At 44.0% G+C, this 17914-nt stretch overlaps 1 protein-coding gene across 18 annotated transcripts in view; it reads right to left on the reverse strand.

The window, feature by feature from the left end:
• The window catches only part of LOC129711276 (receptor-type tyrosine-protein phosphatase S-like), a 382253-nt gene that overhangs the window by 255600 nt on the left and 108739 nt on the right, over positions 1-17914 (reverse strand). For all 18 annotated transcript variants that reach the window (XM_055658803.1, XM_055658805.1, XM_055658814.1 and 15 more), the window contains one exon: positions 10978-11142. In XM_055658803.1, the coding sequence (XP_055514778.1) occupies positions 10978-11080 (103 nt within the window). In that variant the 5' untranslated portion in view covers positions 11081-11142. The remainder of the gene's footprint in view (positions 1-10977; positions 11143-17914) is intronic.

Consider the following 17914-nt stretch of genomic DNA (forward strand, 5'->3'; position numbering starts at 1 on the left):
TACATTTTTGTTGAAGTTGCTTTAGTTGGTTCCTGGGGGTAGTGAGAACAAGAACCGGATCCTGTTCATTACAAACTGGTCCATCCTGTAACATAGTTGGATAGGTGAGTGGTTTGTAATTCCCACCACTAATGATGGTTTTATGGAGCCATTAATATGGAATACGTGAAGGGCAGGTATACCTGTGACTGCGACCAAGCCAGTGTTCTGGATAATGTCTGCCGCAATATCCTTCCTTACTCCAAAAAATCATTCAATTGATAAACCTGTTTTCTTAATACTTAAACTATTCGGCAAGGTATAAATAAGCCTAATTACACAACCAGTGTGAAAATAAAAACTGCAGATGCTGGAACTCTGAAACTTGCCCACATTACCATCATGTCCCACCTACACTTGTCCTACCTGCCTGCATCAGGCCTACATCCCTCTAAACCTGTCCTATTCATCTACCTGTCTAAATATTTTGTAAACCTTCTGATAGTCCCTGCCTCAACTGCCTCCGCTGGCAGCTCGTTCCATACACTCGCCACCCTTTGTGTAGAAAAGCTACCCCTCAGATTCATATTAAATTGTTTCTCATGTGAATACAGTCCAGTATGGACAGCCCAGTATGAGTACGGTGTCAGGGGGTTATGGGGAGAAGGCAGGAGAATGGGGTCATGGGAGAGATGGATCAGCCATGATTGAATGGCGTAGTAGATTTGATGGGCCGATTGGCCTAATTCTGATCCAATCACTTATGAACTTTTAAACGTATGGTCCCTCTTTGAGTTGAACTATCCACATACTCTTTCAAGAAACCATCTTGAGTACATCTGACAAATTTTGCACCATATCTTCATCCCTGTTCCTCCATCTCCAGCTGGTCATTTAGAGGCCTATAGTAAATCCTATTAGATTGATTGCACCTTTCACATTTTTGAACTTGACTCATTTTGCCTCAGTGAATGAACCCTCAAGTGCTGCTGCGACTTTCTCCCTGATTGGTATTGCAACTGTTCCACCTCTTTTACTTCCCTCTCCATCAAATTCTGCAGCTTTGAGTCAATGCTGTGAGAAGATTGCTTCAGTCACAGAACTTTAACCCAACTTCAATGGTGTGGTAATGGACTTGCTGTATTGGTTCAATCATACAGGTAAAAAAAGATCCCCATGGATTTTTCTACTTTCACCTTTATCAGTCCTTGATAATATCCTGAGATTGCCAGTGCCAAAAACACTCCACTGCGGCAAGCCTCAACGACTTCCGCCCAGTTGCACTTACCCCCATCATCACCAAGTGCTTCGAGAGGCTGGTCCTGGCACACCTCAAAAGCTGCCTACCCCCCACACTGGATCCCTATCAGTTTGCCTACCGCAAGAACAGGAGTACGGAGGATGCCATCTCAACGGCACTTCACTCCGCCCTCTCCCACCTTGACAACAGAGACACTTATGTAAGAATGCTGTTCATCGATTACAGCTCAGCATTCAACCCATTATTCCATCAAAACTGATCACCAAACTCGGTAACCTGGGCATCGACCCCTCCCTCTGCAACTGGATACTGGACTTTCTAACCAACAGACCCCAGTCTGTGAGGTTAGACAAGCACACCTCTTCAATTTGTGTGCTGAACCTCTACTCCCTCTTCACCTTGACTGCACACCTGTACATGGTACTAACACCATCATCAAGTATACAGATGATACAACGGTGATTGGCCACATCAGCAACAACGATGAGCTGGCCTACAGGGAGGAGGTCCAGCACTTAGCAGCATGGTGCGCTGACAACAACCTGGCCCTCAACTCCAAGAAGACCAAGGAGCTCATTGTAGACTTCAGGAAGTCCAGAGGTGGCACGCACACCCCCATCCACATTAACGGGACGGAGGTGAAACGTGTTTCTAGCTTCAGGTTCCTGGGAGTCAACATCTCCGATGACCTCTCTTGGACCCACAATACCTCTACTCTGATCAAGAAGGCTCATCAGCGTCTCTTCTTCCTGAGGAGACTGAAGAAGGTCCATCTGCCTCCTCAGATCCTGGTGAACTTCTACCGCTGCACCATCGAGAGCATCCTTACCAACTGCATCACAGTATGGTATGGCAACTGCTCTGTCTCTGACCGGAAGGCACTGCAGAGGGTGGTGAAAATTGCCCAACGCATCACCGGTTCCACGCTCCCCTCCATTGAGTCTGTCCAAAGCAAGCGCTGTCTGCGGAGGGCGCTCAGCATCGCCAAGGACTGCTCTCACCCCAACCATGGACTGTTTACCCTCCTACCATCCGGGAGGCGCTACAGGTCTCTCCGTTGCCGAACCAGCAGGTCGAGGAACAGCTTCTCTCATCTCAGGCGGCTGTCACTCTACTAAACAACGTACCTCGGTGACTGCCAATCACCCCCCCCCGGACACTTATTATTTATTTTTTATTCAAATCATTTGCTATGTCGCTCTTCAAGGGAGATGCTAAATGCATTTCGTTGTCTCTGTACTGTACACTGACAATGACAATTAAAATTGAATCTGAATCTGAATCTGAATCTGAATCTGAGATTAAGAGTTATATATGACTTTATTCCTTGGAGAGCAAGAGACTGAGGTATGATTTTGTAGAGGTGGATAAGGTAATGTGGGGAACAGGTAGGGAGAATGCACAGAGGGCAGGGGGATCAAGAACAAGAGGACACATGTTTAAGGGGAGTGAGACAAGATTTAATACAAACCTGAGGGCCAACACTTTTACTCAGAGGACAGTGGGTTTATGGAACTGGCTGCCCGAGGAGGTAGCGAGGTAGCTACTAAAACAGCAATTAAAAGACACTTGAACAAGGTCATGGATAAGAAAGGTGTAGAAGGATTAGGGGTCAAACATGGGCAAATGGGACTAGCTTTGATGGGGCACAGTGGTCAGCATGGAGGAGTTGGGCCAAAGGGCCCGTTTCTGAGCTGTATGACTCTATGCCTCCATGACTCTATTAAAATCAGGCCGACACAGTGTCAATTTCTTGAAGGCCATATGGGTCAAGTAATTTGAGCCATGGGGGTAATGAAGAGCAGGCTGTGGGTGAGTGGAGATTGATGTTGAACCTGGCGAGCTTTCTTTTGCTGGCGCCAAAGTGTTAACAGGACAGATGGTTGGCCCCAGGTTGTAGCAAACCGGTTCTTTGCTTTGAGTTGATGCCTCGCTCACAATGTTGTACCGAGTTAAGTGGAAATGACATTCAGAGCTCCATCTGCACAATGGCAGAGACTTCCAGAACTATCGGCATTATTCAGGCAGCCTCTGAAGGATATTTTTGTTTATTCTCATTCTGAATTACAAGCCAATCACACTGGGTTTAATAGATCAAAAGCAATTAAAGCCATCATCCTTGTCCCCAGTTTGTGGAGGTCCTTCTACCAGTGCCAATTTTACTCTCCCTCAATCCTTACTAATAATGTTATTATGTGCCTTGTCCCAATTTAGTACTTTCCCCTAAGGTCTAGACATAAACTTATTCATAACTATCTTAAAACCAGTCATCTGGTCAGCTTTGTTTCCCAATACAAGGCTCAGTATGGTCCCTCCTTGAGTAGGACTATCCACATACTCATCTGAAGATACCCTCTGACTTGAGTCCTCCACACTCTTTGTCTATCACAGACTGCATTAGCTCAATCATCAGAATATAACTGGTTGAACCTTTGATAGACACAGTGCTGGAGTAATTTAAGTGGTCAGGCAGCTACTCTGGAGGAAAAGGATGGGTCGGAACCCTTCTGATGGGTTCCAACCCGAAATGTCACCCATCCTTTTTCAATAGAGATGCTGTCTAACCCGTTGAGTTACTCCAGCACTTCGGTATAAACTAGCATCTGGTTACTCATACTGTATACTCAAAGCCCTTTCTCATAAAAATCTGTTCACAGTGAGGCACTAAAATAGATAGCTCCAGAAACCTGGCCTACATCAAACTTGCTAGCATTCAGTACCCACAACACTCTGTCTGAACAAAGACCTTTCACAATGCCCGGATTAACAATTTGGCAATAGCAGGCATCTCTTAAGACAACACAGATGGGCCAACCCACCCCTGGGATTGGCTTATTTTCTCCCTCTGTTTTCTTGAGAATGGGATTCCCATGTGGTTGTTATGGTGATGGCATCCATTAATGCCGGACTCAGTTGGGTTTGGCTGAGCTAACATCTGTGGCCTGGTATGTCAACGGCCCAAGTTTCAGGCAATGTTTGAGATGAACTTCCACGAACCCTATTCCTGGTCGGCTCCTGTTACCAATTTTATCTTTGGAGATCCTGAAATCTTCCAGCGGTGTTCAAAACCTAACTCCTCCTCTGCCTAACCAGCCAACAAAACATCAACACATCCACAGGAATGCACCAAGCATAAATCACAAGGCTTGATGTTTATTTCACTTGAAATTATTTCCCTTTCATTGCATTACCTGGACACTGACTCACTGACTGGTTGGGATATCAGCCATCTGGTACAAGAACATCTCAAGGATTGAATGCCAGCGAGCCATTTAACCCCAGGCCCACACCGTCTTCACCCCATATCCACACACTGCCACTTTCCAGAGGGGGAGGGCAATCGAAAGTGTAGTGCTGGCTGACTTGACCCCTCCGTAACCCACTGAAACGTGTAGCTTCCCAGTACAGGCAGTCCCTGGATAATGAAAGAGTTCTGCTCCTGACTGTGAACTGTCCCTAAACCAAGTTCTCCTTAAGTCTGAAACGTCCATTAGCTACAGCTACCTATATCGTATTACTCTGCATACACTTGCTATAATTCTTTTAGTTCACCGAATATTCTCCCTAACAATACCCACAATTACACTAATGGAATATATACTGTGTCCAGTCATTAATTAATATTACAAAACAGTTTATTGTTATTATTGCTATGTTGAATCATGGTTTTAAAAATACATGGGAGTTTGTGTAAATTTGGATTTCTGTAAGGGGTCATTTGTAACATATTGGAGAAGAAATTCATCTGCCGTTGTAACTATTAAACATGTAGTGTGATAATATCCATGGGCTGAAGTCACTAAAACAGGATGTTACAAGCAGAGTGTAATCCACATGTGTTATGTATTGTTCGGTTACTACTTACTAAAGGTGAATTATAACTCCATCTGCCTTGTGTTCTCACCAATTTGCTACTGTGCCTCGCAACATGAATACTTTTAATAATCTCACCTGGGTTATGTGAATACTCTACCTCAAGTTTACCTCACCACGGTATGGTTGCGTAGCGGTAGAGCTACTGCCTTACAGCGCCAGAGCCCGGGTTCGATCCTGACAATGGGTGCTTGTCTGTACGGAGTTTGTACGTTCTGCCTGTGTTCTGCTAGGGTTTTCTCCGAGATCTTCGGTTTCCACCCACATTCCAAAGGCATACAGGCAAATGTAAACTTCTCCCTAGTATATGTAGGATAGTGTTAATGTGTGGGGATCACTGGTCGGTTTGGACTTGGTGGGCCGAAGAGCCTGTTCCTGTACTGTACAACATTCATCTAGCTGACCCAGTTCTCCAGATTGACCCCCTGAAACCCTTTCCATCTGTCTCTCATCCTTTAAAAGTCTTTCTAAAGCCAGTCATTCTTACCAGGGTTTTCAGTCACAACTGCTGGCAATACCATCTGTGGTTTATCCCCTTCTCTGCTCCTGGCTATTGGCAATAGCTTTTTATTTCAAAGCTCCATGTTGATTTGTCTCCAACTTGTAACTAATCTGCACAAGGTTTTACACTCATAGATACCGCGTCAACCTCAAACTAAGTCACATCCCCTCATAAATCCGCCACACAGACTGACTGCTATTCTGAGGCAATCTATAGCACAACACCAGCTGTGCAGATGGATGGTGAGACTTACACTACAGCTCATGCCAAAAAACGTTGTTTCAAGAAGTTGAGTTATAGTTAGTATATTTATCCGCAGACGTACGGCTCCCTGGGACACTGGAACACTTTGGTTTAACGTTTCTCTGTCATCTAATTAATTCAGTCGAAACTGGTTCAAACACATGCCAGCGAAAACTCACCCTGTGCTAACAGCTTCCCCATGATCTCCTTTGAAGAGTGACTTCCTGAGCTTGCTGGCCTGGTGTTCGCACAGTTTAATATTTGCCCTCACTGGCAAACCATGGCCTTCATTGTGTTGTGTATAAGAAACAGTGCCACAAACACATCAAGAGTGCTTCCTTCGTCAGTACCTTCAGGGCTGTGCCTTCCACCACCTTGAGGCGAGGTCTACTAATACACAGAAACAATGCAGTTTTGCAAGTTTTTACCCTACATCAAACAATCCCCTGGCTTGGTAGTGGATCACTGTCTCTTCATGGATCCATTAGCTATAAATACTTGGTCTTGAATCAAGGGCTGCATGGAAACACCATCACCACAGCGGCTGTTGTACTTCAGAATGGCTCCTCACCACCATCCCAAAGCCTGCCAGGGATGGACAGAGTTGCTGGTGATGCACACATCCAGAGAACAGTTAAAAAGGTCTTTGCCAGAAGCCTACATCACCATGTGCTTACTGTATATCTCCTCTTTTGGCGTTCCTCCATCACCAGCTTCCCCTCACCCCCTTACTTCATCATTACCTGAACTGCACTGGAAAAACACCCACAAACCTTCACTAATTGGTTCCATGGCCAATTGGCTGGCAAAAGGGACTTGAGAAGGTTGTGTTCAGACCAATTTACAGAGCAAAGATAAGCCTTGTTGCTCAACATTAAAAAAACTACATTCACACTTGATGGTAATAAGAAAGAACAGATTAGCAATATCTTTCACAACCTCAATGTATCCCAAATTTGTCTCTTGTCCATTTTTTTAGGGTATATTCATTGATGCAATGGAAACACAAAAAGAAAATACTCTTTGAGGAACTTACAGAATGACTGGCATCATCTTACATTGGTCTCGATTAATTAGGTGGTGGAAGATGTAACACAAACTGGATCTCTCCCCCTAGCAGCAACGTCTGATGATTCTACCAGGGCTCGCTACACATCCAGGACTTCGGTGCTAAAGATCCCTTGCAGAAAAACTCAGCAAACCAGGCAGCACATGAACAGAAACAAACCAATACTTCAGTGTCCAAAAGGTCTCAGACAATAGCTGGTGATTTTTATCTCTTTTCATGGATGCTGCTTGACCTACTGGGTTTTCCCAGCACTTGCTGTTTTCATTATTTTCTCTCGTCACTGTGTGTGGGGCCTTGCTGTGTATAGACATATCCTTGGCACCAACTATATTGAACATCCCCAGATAATTCCAGTAGGGTATTTTAAAGTGTTAAAAATTGCTGGATGACAGTAATTAATTCCTTACTGCATTCCTAATGCCATGATTAATTCTTATATTTGCACGGTGTGACAAATCATTTTCTGACAATTTCTAGCTGAGTTCTGCAACAACTCGGCAGGCTACCAACAGACGCAGAGAGGGCACAGACTGGTGAAGACGGCTCAGATGGCAGGTGATATATTTAATGCCAAGGTGCGTGAACTGATTGCCGAGGTGCGTGAACTGATACATTTTAAAGAGAGACAATATAAACTAAAAGAGGAGGCAGGAACATAGAGGTTTATGGATACCTATCTCTGAAAGTGACAAATCGAGAAGGTTATTGAGGAAGGAGACGGGGTTCTTTCCTAACCCCTTCACGCATATTAATCGGTATTTATCAGCTGCAGTGCAACATTTTTCTCATCACAGTTTAATGACGATAATGGCATTTTGGAATGGAGAAGAGATTTATCAAATAGAACTTCAGATGTAGTCATGGGTCAAGAGTCTTTTATTGTCATATGTAACGGAAACGGAACTATGAAATCTTTACTTACTTACAGCAGCACGACAGCTTTGTAAGTGCAGTACTCAATAGGTAATATAATAAACGAACATTAAAAAAAGTTCAATAAATAAAGAAAACAATATTTTGAAAAGAACAAAACAAAGCAAAAGGAGCAAGGTCAGCTTCCTTAAAGGGGGGGGGGGGGGGGGGGAGGTGTGGTTGAGTGAAGGTGATCAAAAGTATTAGAATTTGATAAAGATGCTCCAAAGGCAATCCAGTGGGTAGCCGATGACAGTGATTTAAAGCAGTCCGAGAAAGAATTACAGGCTGCTGTGGAAATTGTATTATGATGGCCCGAGTGTGCTGCCTGTAAAGCTGATGAAAAACAGGATCCACACAAATAGAGGATTGACTACTTTGTTGGAAGGAGGATATTGCAGCAATATGGGGAGAGAGGACTGGAAATTGGATAATTCATTCACTGTATCAGGCATGATGTGTCAAATGATCTCCTTCACTGTCCAACAGCTCCTGGCTGAACTAATATTCTTACCACCCGTTTGCTTCATCACCTTTTTCATCTTTGTGTCAGAGGCAAGATTTTGATGAGAGGTGAATAGGTGAAATATTTCACAGCTTGCTGACTTCCAGCATTTCTGTTTGAAGTTCTCCAACTGCAGCAGCAAAGGCTGAGAGGAATGGTCGCCATTCAGTTGCCAATGGCGACCAGGAAGAGTGCAGTTTGATATCTGAGCCTTTGCAGAGTCATGTGACCTCAACAAATATGGCTGCCACTCTGTAGGTTAGGGAAGACAAGATGAACTAGCAATTCTGCTCCACATGCTCAATCCACGAGTATGATGAAACTCCACATTTTTCCTGGTATGACGCTCTGATTTAGTTTCACAAAAATAAATTTACTTTCAGTGCTGCCATTAAGAAATTCCTGAAAACCCATCTTGCTTACAATACTTCTGGCATCTCTCCAAATTATACAGACTGCCTCTACAAATTTACAATTCTACAAATTATTTAAACTGTCTCTTTGCTCAGTGTGGTGCCTCAGAACGCCCAATTGTGTAAAAGATGGTTTTATTATTCTATACCTGTTGGAGTTATCACCTTGATCCAGTGGCATCTGAGTATTTCTTGTGATGCAAGTGTCATGTGCCTAACTCATATTACCCTACATATATTGGGAAAAAAAACCTGGACAGCCTAACAATGGAACTCCCCTGTAACCTGAAGGGATATCAGTACTTTCTGTGGAGGTATCTCTGCAACACAGAAAAAGGGATATCACTGTGTTGTGTGTGCACCATCTACAAAATTTACTGCAACAACCAGGCAGCACAGTAGTGCAGCTGGTAGAGTTGCTGCTTCACAGTGCCAGAGACCTAAGTTTGATCCTGACCTCGGGTGCTGTCTGTGTGGAGTTTGCATGTTCTCCCTGTGACCACGTGGGTTTTCTCTGGGTGCTTCGGTTTCCTCCCACATTCCAAGGATGAGTGGGTTTGTAGGTTAATTGGACTGTAAAAACGTTATTCCTTTATCATGTATCTATACACCTTAAATAGCTTGATTGTAATCAAGTATTATCTTTCCACTGACTGCCCGCTGAGTTACTCCAGCATTTTGTGTCTATCCTAAATGGGAATAAAGCAGACTAATGAAGGCTGCAATACTCCAGTGTATAAAAATTGTTTGCGGTTCCTCTCAGTCTGTACATCAAATCTGAATAGAGACCACCTATCAGTTACACACGGACTCAATAATGACAAGCACAGGCAATTATCCATATCTAGCTTGCCATCGCTAGACACCAGTATAGCAACAGGCATCATTTAACCAATCCCTTAACCACATACTATCTTGGGAAAACCATAAAACAGAGAAGTAGAATTTGTGGTCATTTAAGGATATCGGGAAACGCCTCTCCACCTCCCGAAAGTAATCAGGCAAAGCTCAAGGGGATGTTTTCTAAAATATAGGCGGAATCTCATGTTGTAGTTCAATAATGCACGGAAGCATGAATGCAGACTGATAATTCTGACACAGGCCCTAAAACGTATGCAGGCAGCTAAGATTCTTGGATCCTGGGCTGTTGGTAATCCTTAGGATTCCCTCCAGTCAAATGGCAAATGTTATCAACATCCATGGTATCAAGTAATATAAAACAATAAGAATGGAGAAAACAATAAGATCGGGGAAACTAGAACTAGGGGACATAGTTGCAGAATAAGGGGGGGCTCTTTTAAAACTGAGATGAGGAAGAACTTCTTCACCCAGAGGGTGGTTAATTTATGGAATTCACTGCCCCAGGGAGCAGTGGAAGCAGAAACTTTAAATTCACTAAAATAGATGGTTTTTTAGGAAGGGGATAATACGGGGAGAGGGCAGGGATTCAGGTATCTTTTATCCTGAGTGATCTCCTGGACAAGTGTCGAAGATTGGGGTCGGAGAGGAGTTTCCCGAATTGAACTATCCGTTTTTTTGCCTCCCCCAGGAGATGGGTTCTTAAGGTGGAGAGGGGGATAGCGGTATAAAGGGGAGGGTTAAAGCCATGAGTGGCGGTGCGGGCTGATGGTTATGGTTCTCTCTCGCACCTACTTTCTAGTTTCTATGGAGAAGGGTTAACAGGACATGATTAACACATGCCAGTTAGGATAATGTTGTTTTTTATCCCTGGCAGAAAGTCTGCAGAAGGCATGATTAAGGTGCTTAAATTAAAGGAGTTCTGAAGGTTATATTTCTCACACAGAGGGTGGTTAACAGGAATGAGCTGCCAGAGTAGTTGTTGGAGGCAGATGCAATGATTATGCTTAAAGATGCTTGGATAGGGACATGAATAGGGAAGGTGTAGGGGCAAGAAGGGTCTCGACCCAAATCGTCACCCATTCCTTCTGCCTGTCCCACTGAGTTACTCCAGTTTTTGTGTCTTAGGTATAGGGCGGTGTGGGCCTAATGGGATTAGCATAGATAGATGTGTGGTATGTTTGTATGTTTCTATGGTTTTAATAGCAGGAGAATTCAGATTCTCAATTGGAATTGGAATGAATAAATGAAGAACAGGGTCATTGGTCTACCAGTGGACAACTGGGCGATTAACACCAATAGGGGTATGTCTAACATTTGTCACACTGTCATCACAAGGTTGGTCAAGTTGGGAAGTCTTACCTTCAATCATGGTGTCAGACACGGCCGAGGACAGCAAAGCCATGAAGAAGACTAAAGCTGGCATCATCAAGTGAGTAGGTAACAGCATCCTTGGCAATGACATTACTGGCCTGGAAGCCGAAGCCCGTCCCAGAGTAACTATGCGTCTTCAGATTGGATTCAAGTCTGGAGACAGAAGACAAAATATACAAGGTTAAAACTCTGAGCATTTTTAAAAAGAAGTACCCCTTGAAAGCCCCGGTGGAATATTGCTTTCAAATTTATGACGAGTGGAATTGAAGAGCCCAAGCACTCAGGTGTTGGCTTCAGACCAGGAACACGATCCAGCCTTAATGATGGCTTTTATTCTCCTAAATGCAAAAGTTGCAAGTGAAAGGAATTCTGGCAGAGTCCACCATTTCTGAATGGGCAAGGTCTCGAGGGACACCAATCTCTGTGATTAGTGTTGAGTATGACTGTCCATTTGAGCACGGAACTATATTACTTGGTGTACATACGCCGATTTTTGCTTATATCACTGATGCATTATATTCCGTGCACGTTGCATCAGTCAACTATGCAGGGAAATCCAGGAAAATAAACACTTTGTGAAGCACAGATCCAAGTCTGGAAATTCAATTACTAAACAGTGCTCCAGAAAATAATAAGATATTTTACAACTTGGAAGTACATTGCCGTTGTCCTTTGTACCGACCAAATTGGGCCTGCTGTTCCAAGCATAAAACAAAACTGCCCCACCAGAAAGCATTTTCCATTTTCTAAGCTATAAATTGAAACTTTTATTTTTCTCATTATTGAAAGTCATCACTGGCAAAATTGACACTTATTCTCCACCCATGAATTGTTTTTGAACTAAGAAAGAAGTGGAGATTCAACCACATAAGGTGGGTCTGACATCGTGTACACCCAGAGTAGGTAGGGTTGACACATCTGCTTCACTGAAGGATGATCATTTTATTGCAATCCTTCAGTTTCATATTTGGTAGCGTTTTCAGACAAATTATTTATTGAATTGTTAGAATTTGTGTTGCTCCGTGGTTGATAAGACACAAAATGCAGGAGAAACTCAACGGATCAGGCAGCATCTCTGGAGAAAAGGAATTGGTGACGTTTCGGGTCAAGACTCTTCATCAGACTTAGAGTCAGGGAGGGGGAAACTAGAGGTATGGGAAGGTACAGAACAAAGCAGAGTGCGCATCGATGGCTCAGTAAAGGTGGAGCCCACAATGGTCCATTGTTCGCTGGCGATGAGGTGATAACGAAGGAAAACAAACGGTGAAATTAGCAAGAGGACAAGGGTGGGGGAGGGACAGAGAGAGAGAGGGAATGCAAGGAGTACTTGAAGTTAAGAGAAATCAAAAATCATGCTGCTGGGTGGAAAGCTGCCCAAGCAAAATATGAGGTGCTGTTCCTCCAATTTGTTCACCCTGATAGTGAAGGAAGCCCAGGACAGAAAGGTCATAAGGTATAGGAGTAGAATTAGGCCACTCGGCCCATCAAGTCTACCCCACCATTCAATCAACGTTGACCTCTCTCTCTCTCTCTCTCTCTCTCTCTCTCTCTCTCCCCTAACCCCATTCTCCCACCTTCTCCCCATAACCTCTGATACCAGTGCTAATCAAGAAGCTGACTATGGGAGTGTGAAGGGGAGTTAAAATGTTTGTCAACTGGGAGAGCTACATGGCTGGATTTGAATTATTGCTTGATGTTGGATAATGGGATTTCAGCGCTTTTCCATATATGTTAGTATCTCTTCTACATACGTCTGTATTAAATTGTTAATGAACTGTTTTTTTTGTGGGGACGGTACAAATCATCACTGATTGTGGGCGGTAGATGTGTTTGGAACCTGGGCAGGGGCTTGGAGTCCAGGGCAAGGACTGGGAACCTAGGTAGGTGTTTCAAATTTCAACATGGGGCTTGGAGTCTTGGGTGGGGGGGGGGGCGCAACGTGGTTGGAGACTGGACAAGGGTCTGAAGTCTGAGCAGGGTCTGGAATGTAGGACAAGGGTTGGGAGTCTGGGCAGGACTCCCGGTGCATGTCAAACCAAAGTACATGTTAGCCATTCCCTTTCTGAGGAAGGTCACCCTTCCCTTCAAAGGAAAATACTTCAGCATGTCCACATGCCCCTCCACTGGTTAGCTCAGCTCATCGATGGACCAAGTATCCATCTCAGCATATAATGCAGTGAATCAGCAAATTTTAATGTGTGAAGGAGATGGATGAACAAAACTGCAATGCCCTTGCCTTTGAAAGCAGCCTTATTAATATCCAATGGGCAAAAGCTGGATGTCAGGATCGATGGAAATCACAGGCTAAGATTGTCACCAAAATGAGAAGGGGCATGGTTTTTAAAATTACTCAGTTTTATACATCCTTTCCTGCAATTTAATTGCGAGGTTTAATTTCGAATGATTTTTCATCACAGTGAGAGGCAGCCAGCTCATATGCAGAGCACACCTCTTTGAATAAAATCCATCAGGGAATGAAGGCTGCTGAATGTGTTAGTCAGAAGCTCATGAATAAAAAAACACTAAGTGCAGCATGCCAGCTCTCTCCTTTCAGGTTACACGTGAGGTCAAGGTGAAGATTCACATCCATTCAGTGAATTGTCTGATAACGCTCAGGGAGATAAATAACCTGGCTGATTCAGCATTTGGCACCTGACCTAGGATCATTCATTATCATCGAACCGCCCACCGCAATAATAGCTAAAATCTAATAGCACTCCAAAAAAATAAGACTATTCAGGCTGCTGCAGTCAGTTCATCAATATACAAGACCTGGGCTAATGAAGCTGGCGTGATCTTGTTTAACAGCGGCGCATTCCAGAAAGCTGGAACCCATATTTAAATAGCAGATATGCAAACCTTCAAGTGAGAATACATAGAGGCATACAGCATGGAAACAGGCCCTATGGCCCAACTGGTCCATGCTGACCCAGATGCTCCATCTAAGCTCGCCTCATTTTCCCGCATTTGGACCATATCCCTCCAAACCTTTCCTACTCATGTACCTGTCCAAGTGTCTTTTAAATGCTGTTCTAATACCTGCCTCCATTATCTCCTCTGGCAGCTCCTCCATATACCCACTAAGTGAAAAATATTGTATCAGGCAAGTCTTCAGCCCATCTCAGATTTAATGTGGACACTGCAGCAGGACATTCATTTTGTCAAGTCCAATCTGTTGTTCAATTAGATCACGGCAATCCATTCAATCTCCCCATATCCAACAGAATCCCATTGCTAGCTCCAATCCTCCTGGACATTCACAGCTTCTTGGAGCAGGGAAATCCAAACTTCTGCTACTTATTGCAAGATAAGAGGGTTCCTGAATTCTCAATGAAATGATCAATGTATCCTCATGATTCGCCCTTCAGAGAAAATTGATTCAAAATCATGTATTTTAAAGAGATTTGTATCCAAAACAGAAAACTCAACCCAAATGATCTAAAATATATTTCCCTTATAACCTTATAAGGTGGCATGGTGGCACAGTGGTAGAATTGCTACCTTACAGCGGTTGCAACGCCGGAAACCCGGGTTCGATCCTGACTACGGGTGCTGTCTGTACAGAGTTTGTACGTCCTCCCCATGACCGGGTGGGTTTTCTCCGAGATCTTCGTTTTCCTCCCACACTCCAAAGACATACAGGTTTGTAGGTTAATTGGCTTGGTGTATGTGTAAATTGTTCCTAAAGTGTGCAGGATAATGTTAATGTGCAGGGATCGCTGGTCGGTGCGGACACGGTGGGCCGAAGGGCCTGTTTCCGCGCTGTATCTCTAAACTAAACTAAACCTCTTTAATTCTTCCTCTTAGCCCTCTATCCGCTTCCATCTCTTGTGCTAATCGAGCTTCCTCAGCATGCATCTCCACAATTTGTCTCAACTATTCCACTTGCTCATGAATTCCATTCTCTCTTCATCCAGGGAGATTTACTGCCAGACTGATTGATAGGCAACTATTACTGATGGCCCCTGGTTTTGTTCTTCTCCATATGTGGAAATTCACTCTCTGTGTCTCTCTTACCTAGACCTTTCATAAATCGGAAAGTTTCTGTTAGCTTTCATTTTGCAAGAACGAGGATCTCTTTCCTGTGTTGCAACCTTGAACTCAAATTTCTTAGATGCAGGGATGCCAGGTGTCTTGGCAATCTTCTTTAAAATCTTCTCTGCACTCTTTCAAGTTTAATGGCATCTTTCTTACGACCAAAATGAAATGGAATGCTTCAAGAGTGGGCTCGCCAACATCTTGTACAACCGTAACATAACATCCTAACTTCTATACTCAGTTGTGTAGCAAGGAACTGCATCTGCTGGTCAAAACCGAAGGTAGACACAAAATGCTGGAGCAACTCAGCAGGCCAGGCAGCATCTCTGGAGACGTTTCTGAAGAAGGTTCTCGATCCGAAACATTACGCATTCTTTCTCTCCACAGATGCTGCCTGTCCTGCTGAGTTACTCCAGCATTTTGTGTCTATTTTCTCTACTCAATTCCCCGACTGACTTGAGTCACCCCAAAAGGTCAGGCAGACCTTGCTCCCACGCCAGAGTCAATGTTGACTCGATTAAACTTTCATTAGCAGGCATTATGAAAAGGTCATTACTTTCCAATGAGTCTTAGATCCTTGGGAATGCCATCAATAATTTTCACTTAACCTCCAAGACATTAAGTTCTTTGAATTCATAAAACTGAGGTCCAATGTTCAGTCGGCATTTGCCCAGATAACGCCCAGGTTGCCATGGTAACAGTCATGTCCTTAACATGGGCAAACGCATTGGAAAAAGGGGGCTGAGACATGATGAGAATGAGAGGCTGTGGTCAACAACCTCAAGGTCATCTCACGATTCTACATATTACTCATCACAAAAGCCTATTTTGCAATGGATGTGTGTTTCCTCAACTGCTTTCCATCAGGCCATTGGTACAACATTGAACGGTTCTTCATGTTTACTGGCTGCAAATTTACCAGAAATTCAACGCACAACATGCTCAGACATAAAAAAAATGCTGAAAATCAGACATAAAATGAGAAATTGCTGAAAATGCTCAACAGGTCAGGCAGTCAGGGTCAATGAAAGTAGCCACTGGAGGAATGGGAGGAATGGGACCTTGAGGCTGGGTTGGGGTGGGTGGAGGGTATGGGGTCATTTCTGGTTAGATGGAGATTGGCACCATGGATGTTGGGGTGAGTGGGATGTAGATTGGGGTCTCATTGCAGCGTTTGTGGGAGGGATATGACAAATAGGGAGTTGTGGGCAGGATGAATCAGTAGTAGAGGCCATGGACAGTCAGACGTTAGGCCAATTAGATGACATTGGTAACATGGTTGTGGTGGGGGAAAGTTAAAGATAGTACATAATTAATTGGGAGTAACAAAGGAAGCTCCTCCTCAACACGTTCGGGAATATCGGGTAACACCGGGAGCCCGCGGGTCCCTGCTGGGAGACCGCTTTTCGGGGCTTCCGCAACGGCGACTTCTCCTGCCCGAGTTGCGGGGGTTGAAGAGTAACTGGAGCGGGGCCTTACATCATCGCCCGGCGCGGCTTTGAATGGCTGCGGGACTTGTTAGTGCCCGCCGGGGGCACCAACACCAAGACCCGGAGCGTGGCCTTGCATCACCCGGCGCGGTTTTAAATGGCCGCGGGACACTTACCATCGCCCGCCGGGGGCTTTGACTCTGACATCGGGAGGAGAATGGGGAGTGCAGGGGAGAAATAAGACTTTGCCTTCCATCACAGTGAGGAGGAGATTCACTGTGATGGATGTCTGTGTAAATTGTGTAGTGTCTTGGTTCTTTTTTCTTGTGTGTATGACTGCAGAAACCAAATTTTGTTTGAACCTTAATGAGGTTCAAATGACAACAAATAAATTGTATTGTATTGTATTGTATCTGTAGAGAGAGAAACAGAGTTTACAGTTTGGGTCGATGTGTTTCTTTCTCTACAGATGTTGTTGGACTTGCTGATATTTTACACCATTCTTTTTAAGAGTTCAAATTTCCAGCATCTCCAGTGTTTTGCTTTAGGTAATAAATTACTTTGATCGCAACACTGCAGTGTGCAGAAAGCATATCTGAAAACATATTCAAGAGTGACGAACTTAAGGCGGACCCGACACACCTCAGGATAAGTTCCAATGCTCCAAAATCAAATAATTTCATGAGCCTGAGTTTAGAATGTGGGAGAGTGGCTCACACCAGTAAAGGTAGTCAAGTTTCCAAGGTGAACCATAGTAAGCTAGGAAATGCCTTAAATGAAGGTAATTTTCAGTGGCTTAGCTTAGAAATAAGCAGAACAAGGCTAAATCTGATCATCAGTTGATCATTGAATGAATCTTCTCGAGGACTTCAGGAAGTAGTGTCAGGTTGGCAAATTGCTAATTACTGCAATTTTAGGACAAATTTGGAGGACTGACAATCCCAGAGAAGTACATTAGCCACCTTTCATTAACCTGGGTGTTGGCATTTAGAGTCATAGAGTCTATGGCTCTAAGTTGGCCCACACCGGCTAACATGTCCCATCTACACATGTCCCATATATATGCCAAGGATAAATTCACAATCCCCCAACCAACCTTGTTGTGGACCTTGTACATTTCAATCTGCACTTTCACTGTAGATGTAACACTTTCTACAATCTGTATATTTTCTGTTTGCATTACCTGCTGTACTTGTGTGTGGGTTGATGGTGCTTCATGTATAGTATGATATGCCTGGACAGTGTGCAAAACAATTTTCACTCTTCCTCGGTACACATGACAATAATAAACCCACCAATACCAAAGTGTTGTATTTCATGAATGAAAACATTTCTTATTGCAGTCCTCAAAGAGCCCCTTAAATGCCTGTCCCACTTTCACGACCTAATTCACGCCCTCTGCCGAGTTTGCCTTTGACTCATACTCGCAGCATGGTCGTCACAAGGTCGTTGGACAT

The sequence above is a fragment of the Leucoraja erinacea genome, chromosome 29 (assembly GCF_028641065.1).
Source record: "Leucoraja erinacea ecotype New England chromosome 29, Leri_hhj_1, whole genome shotgun sequence".
NCBI classification, from domain to species: domain Eukaryota; kingdom Metazoa; phylum Chordata; class Chondrichthyes; order Rajiformes; family Rajidae; genus Leucoraja; species Leucoraja erinaceus.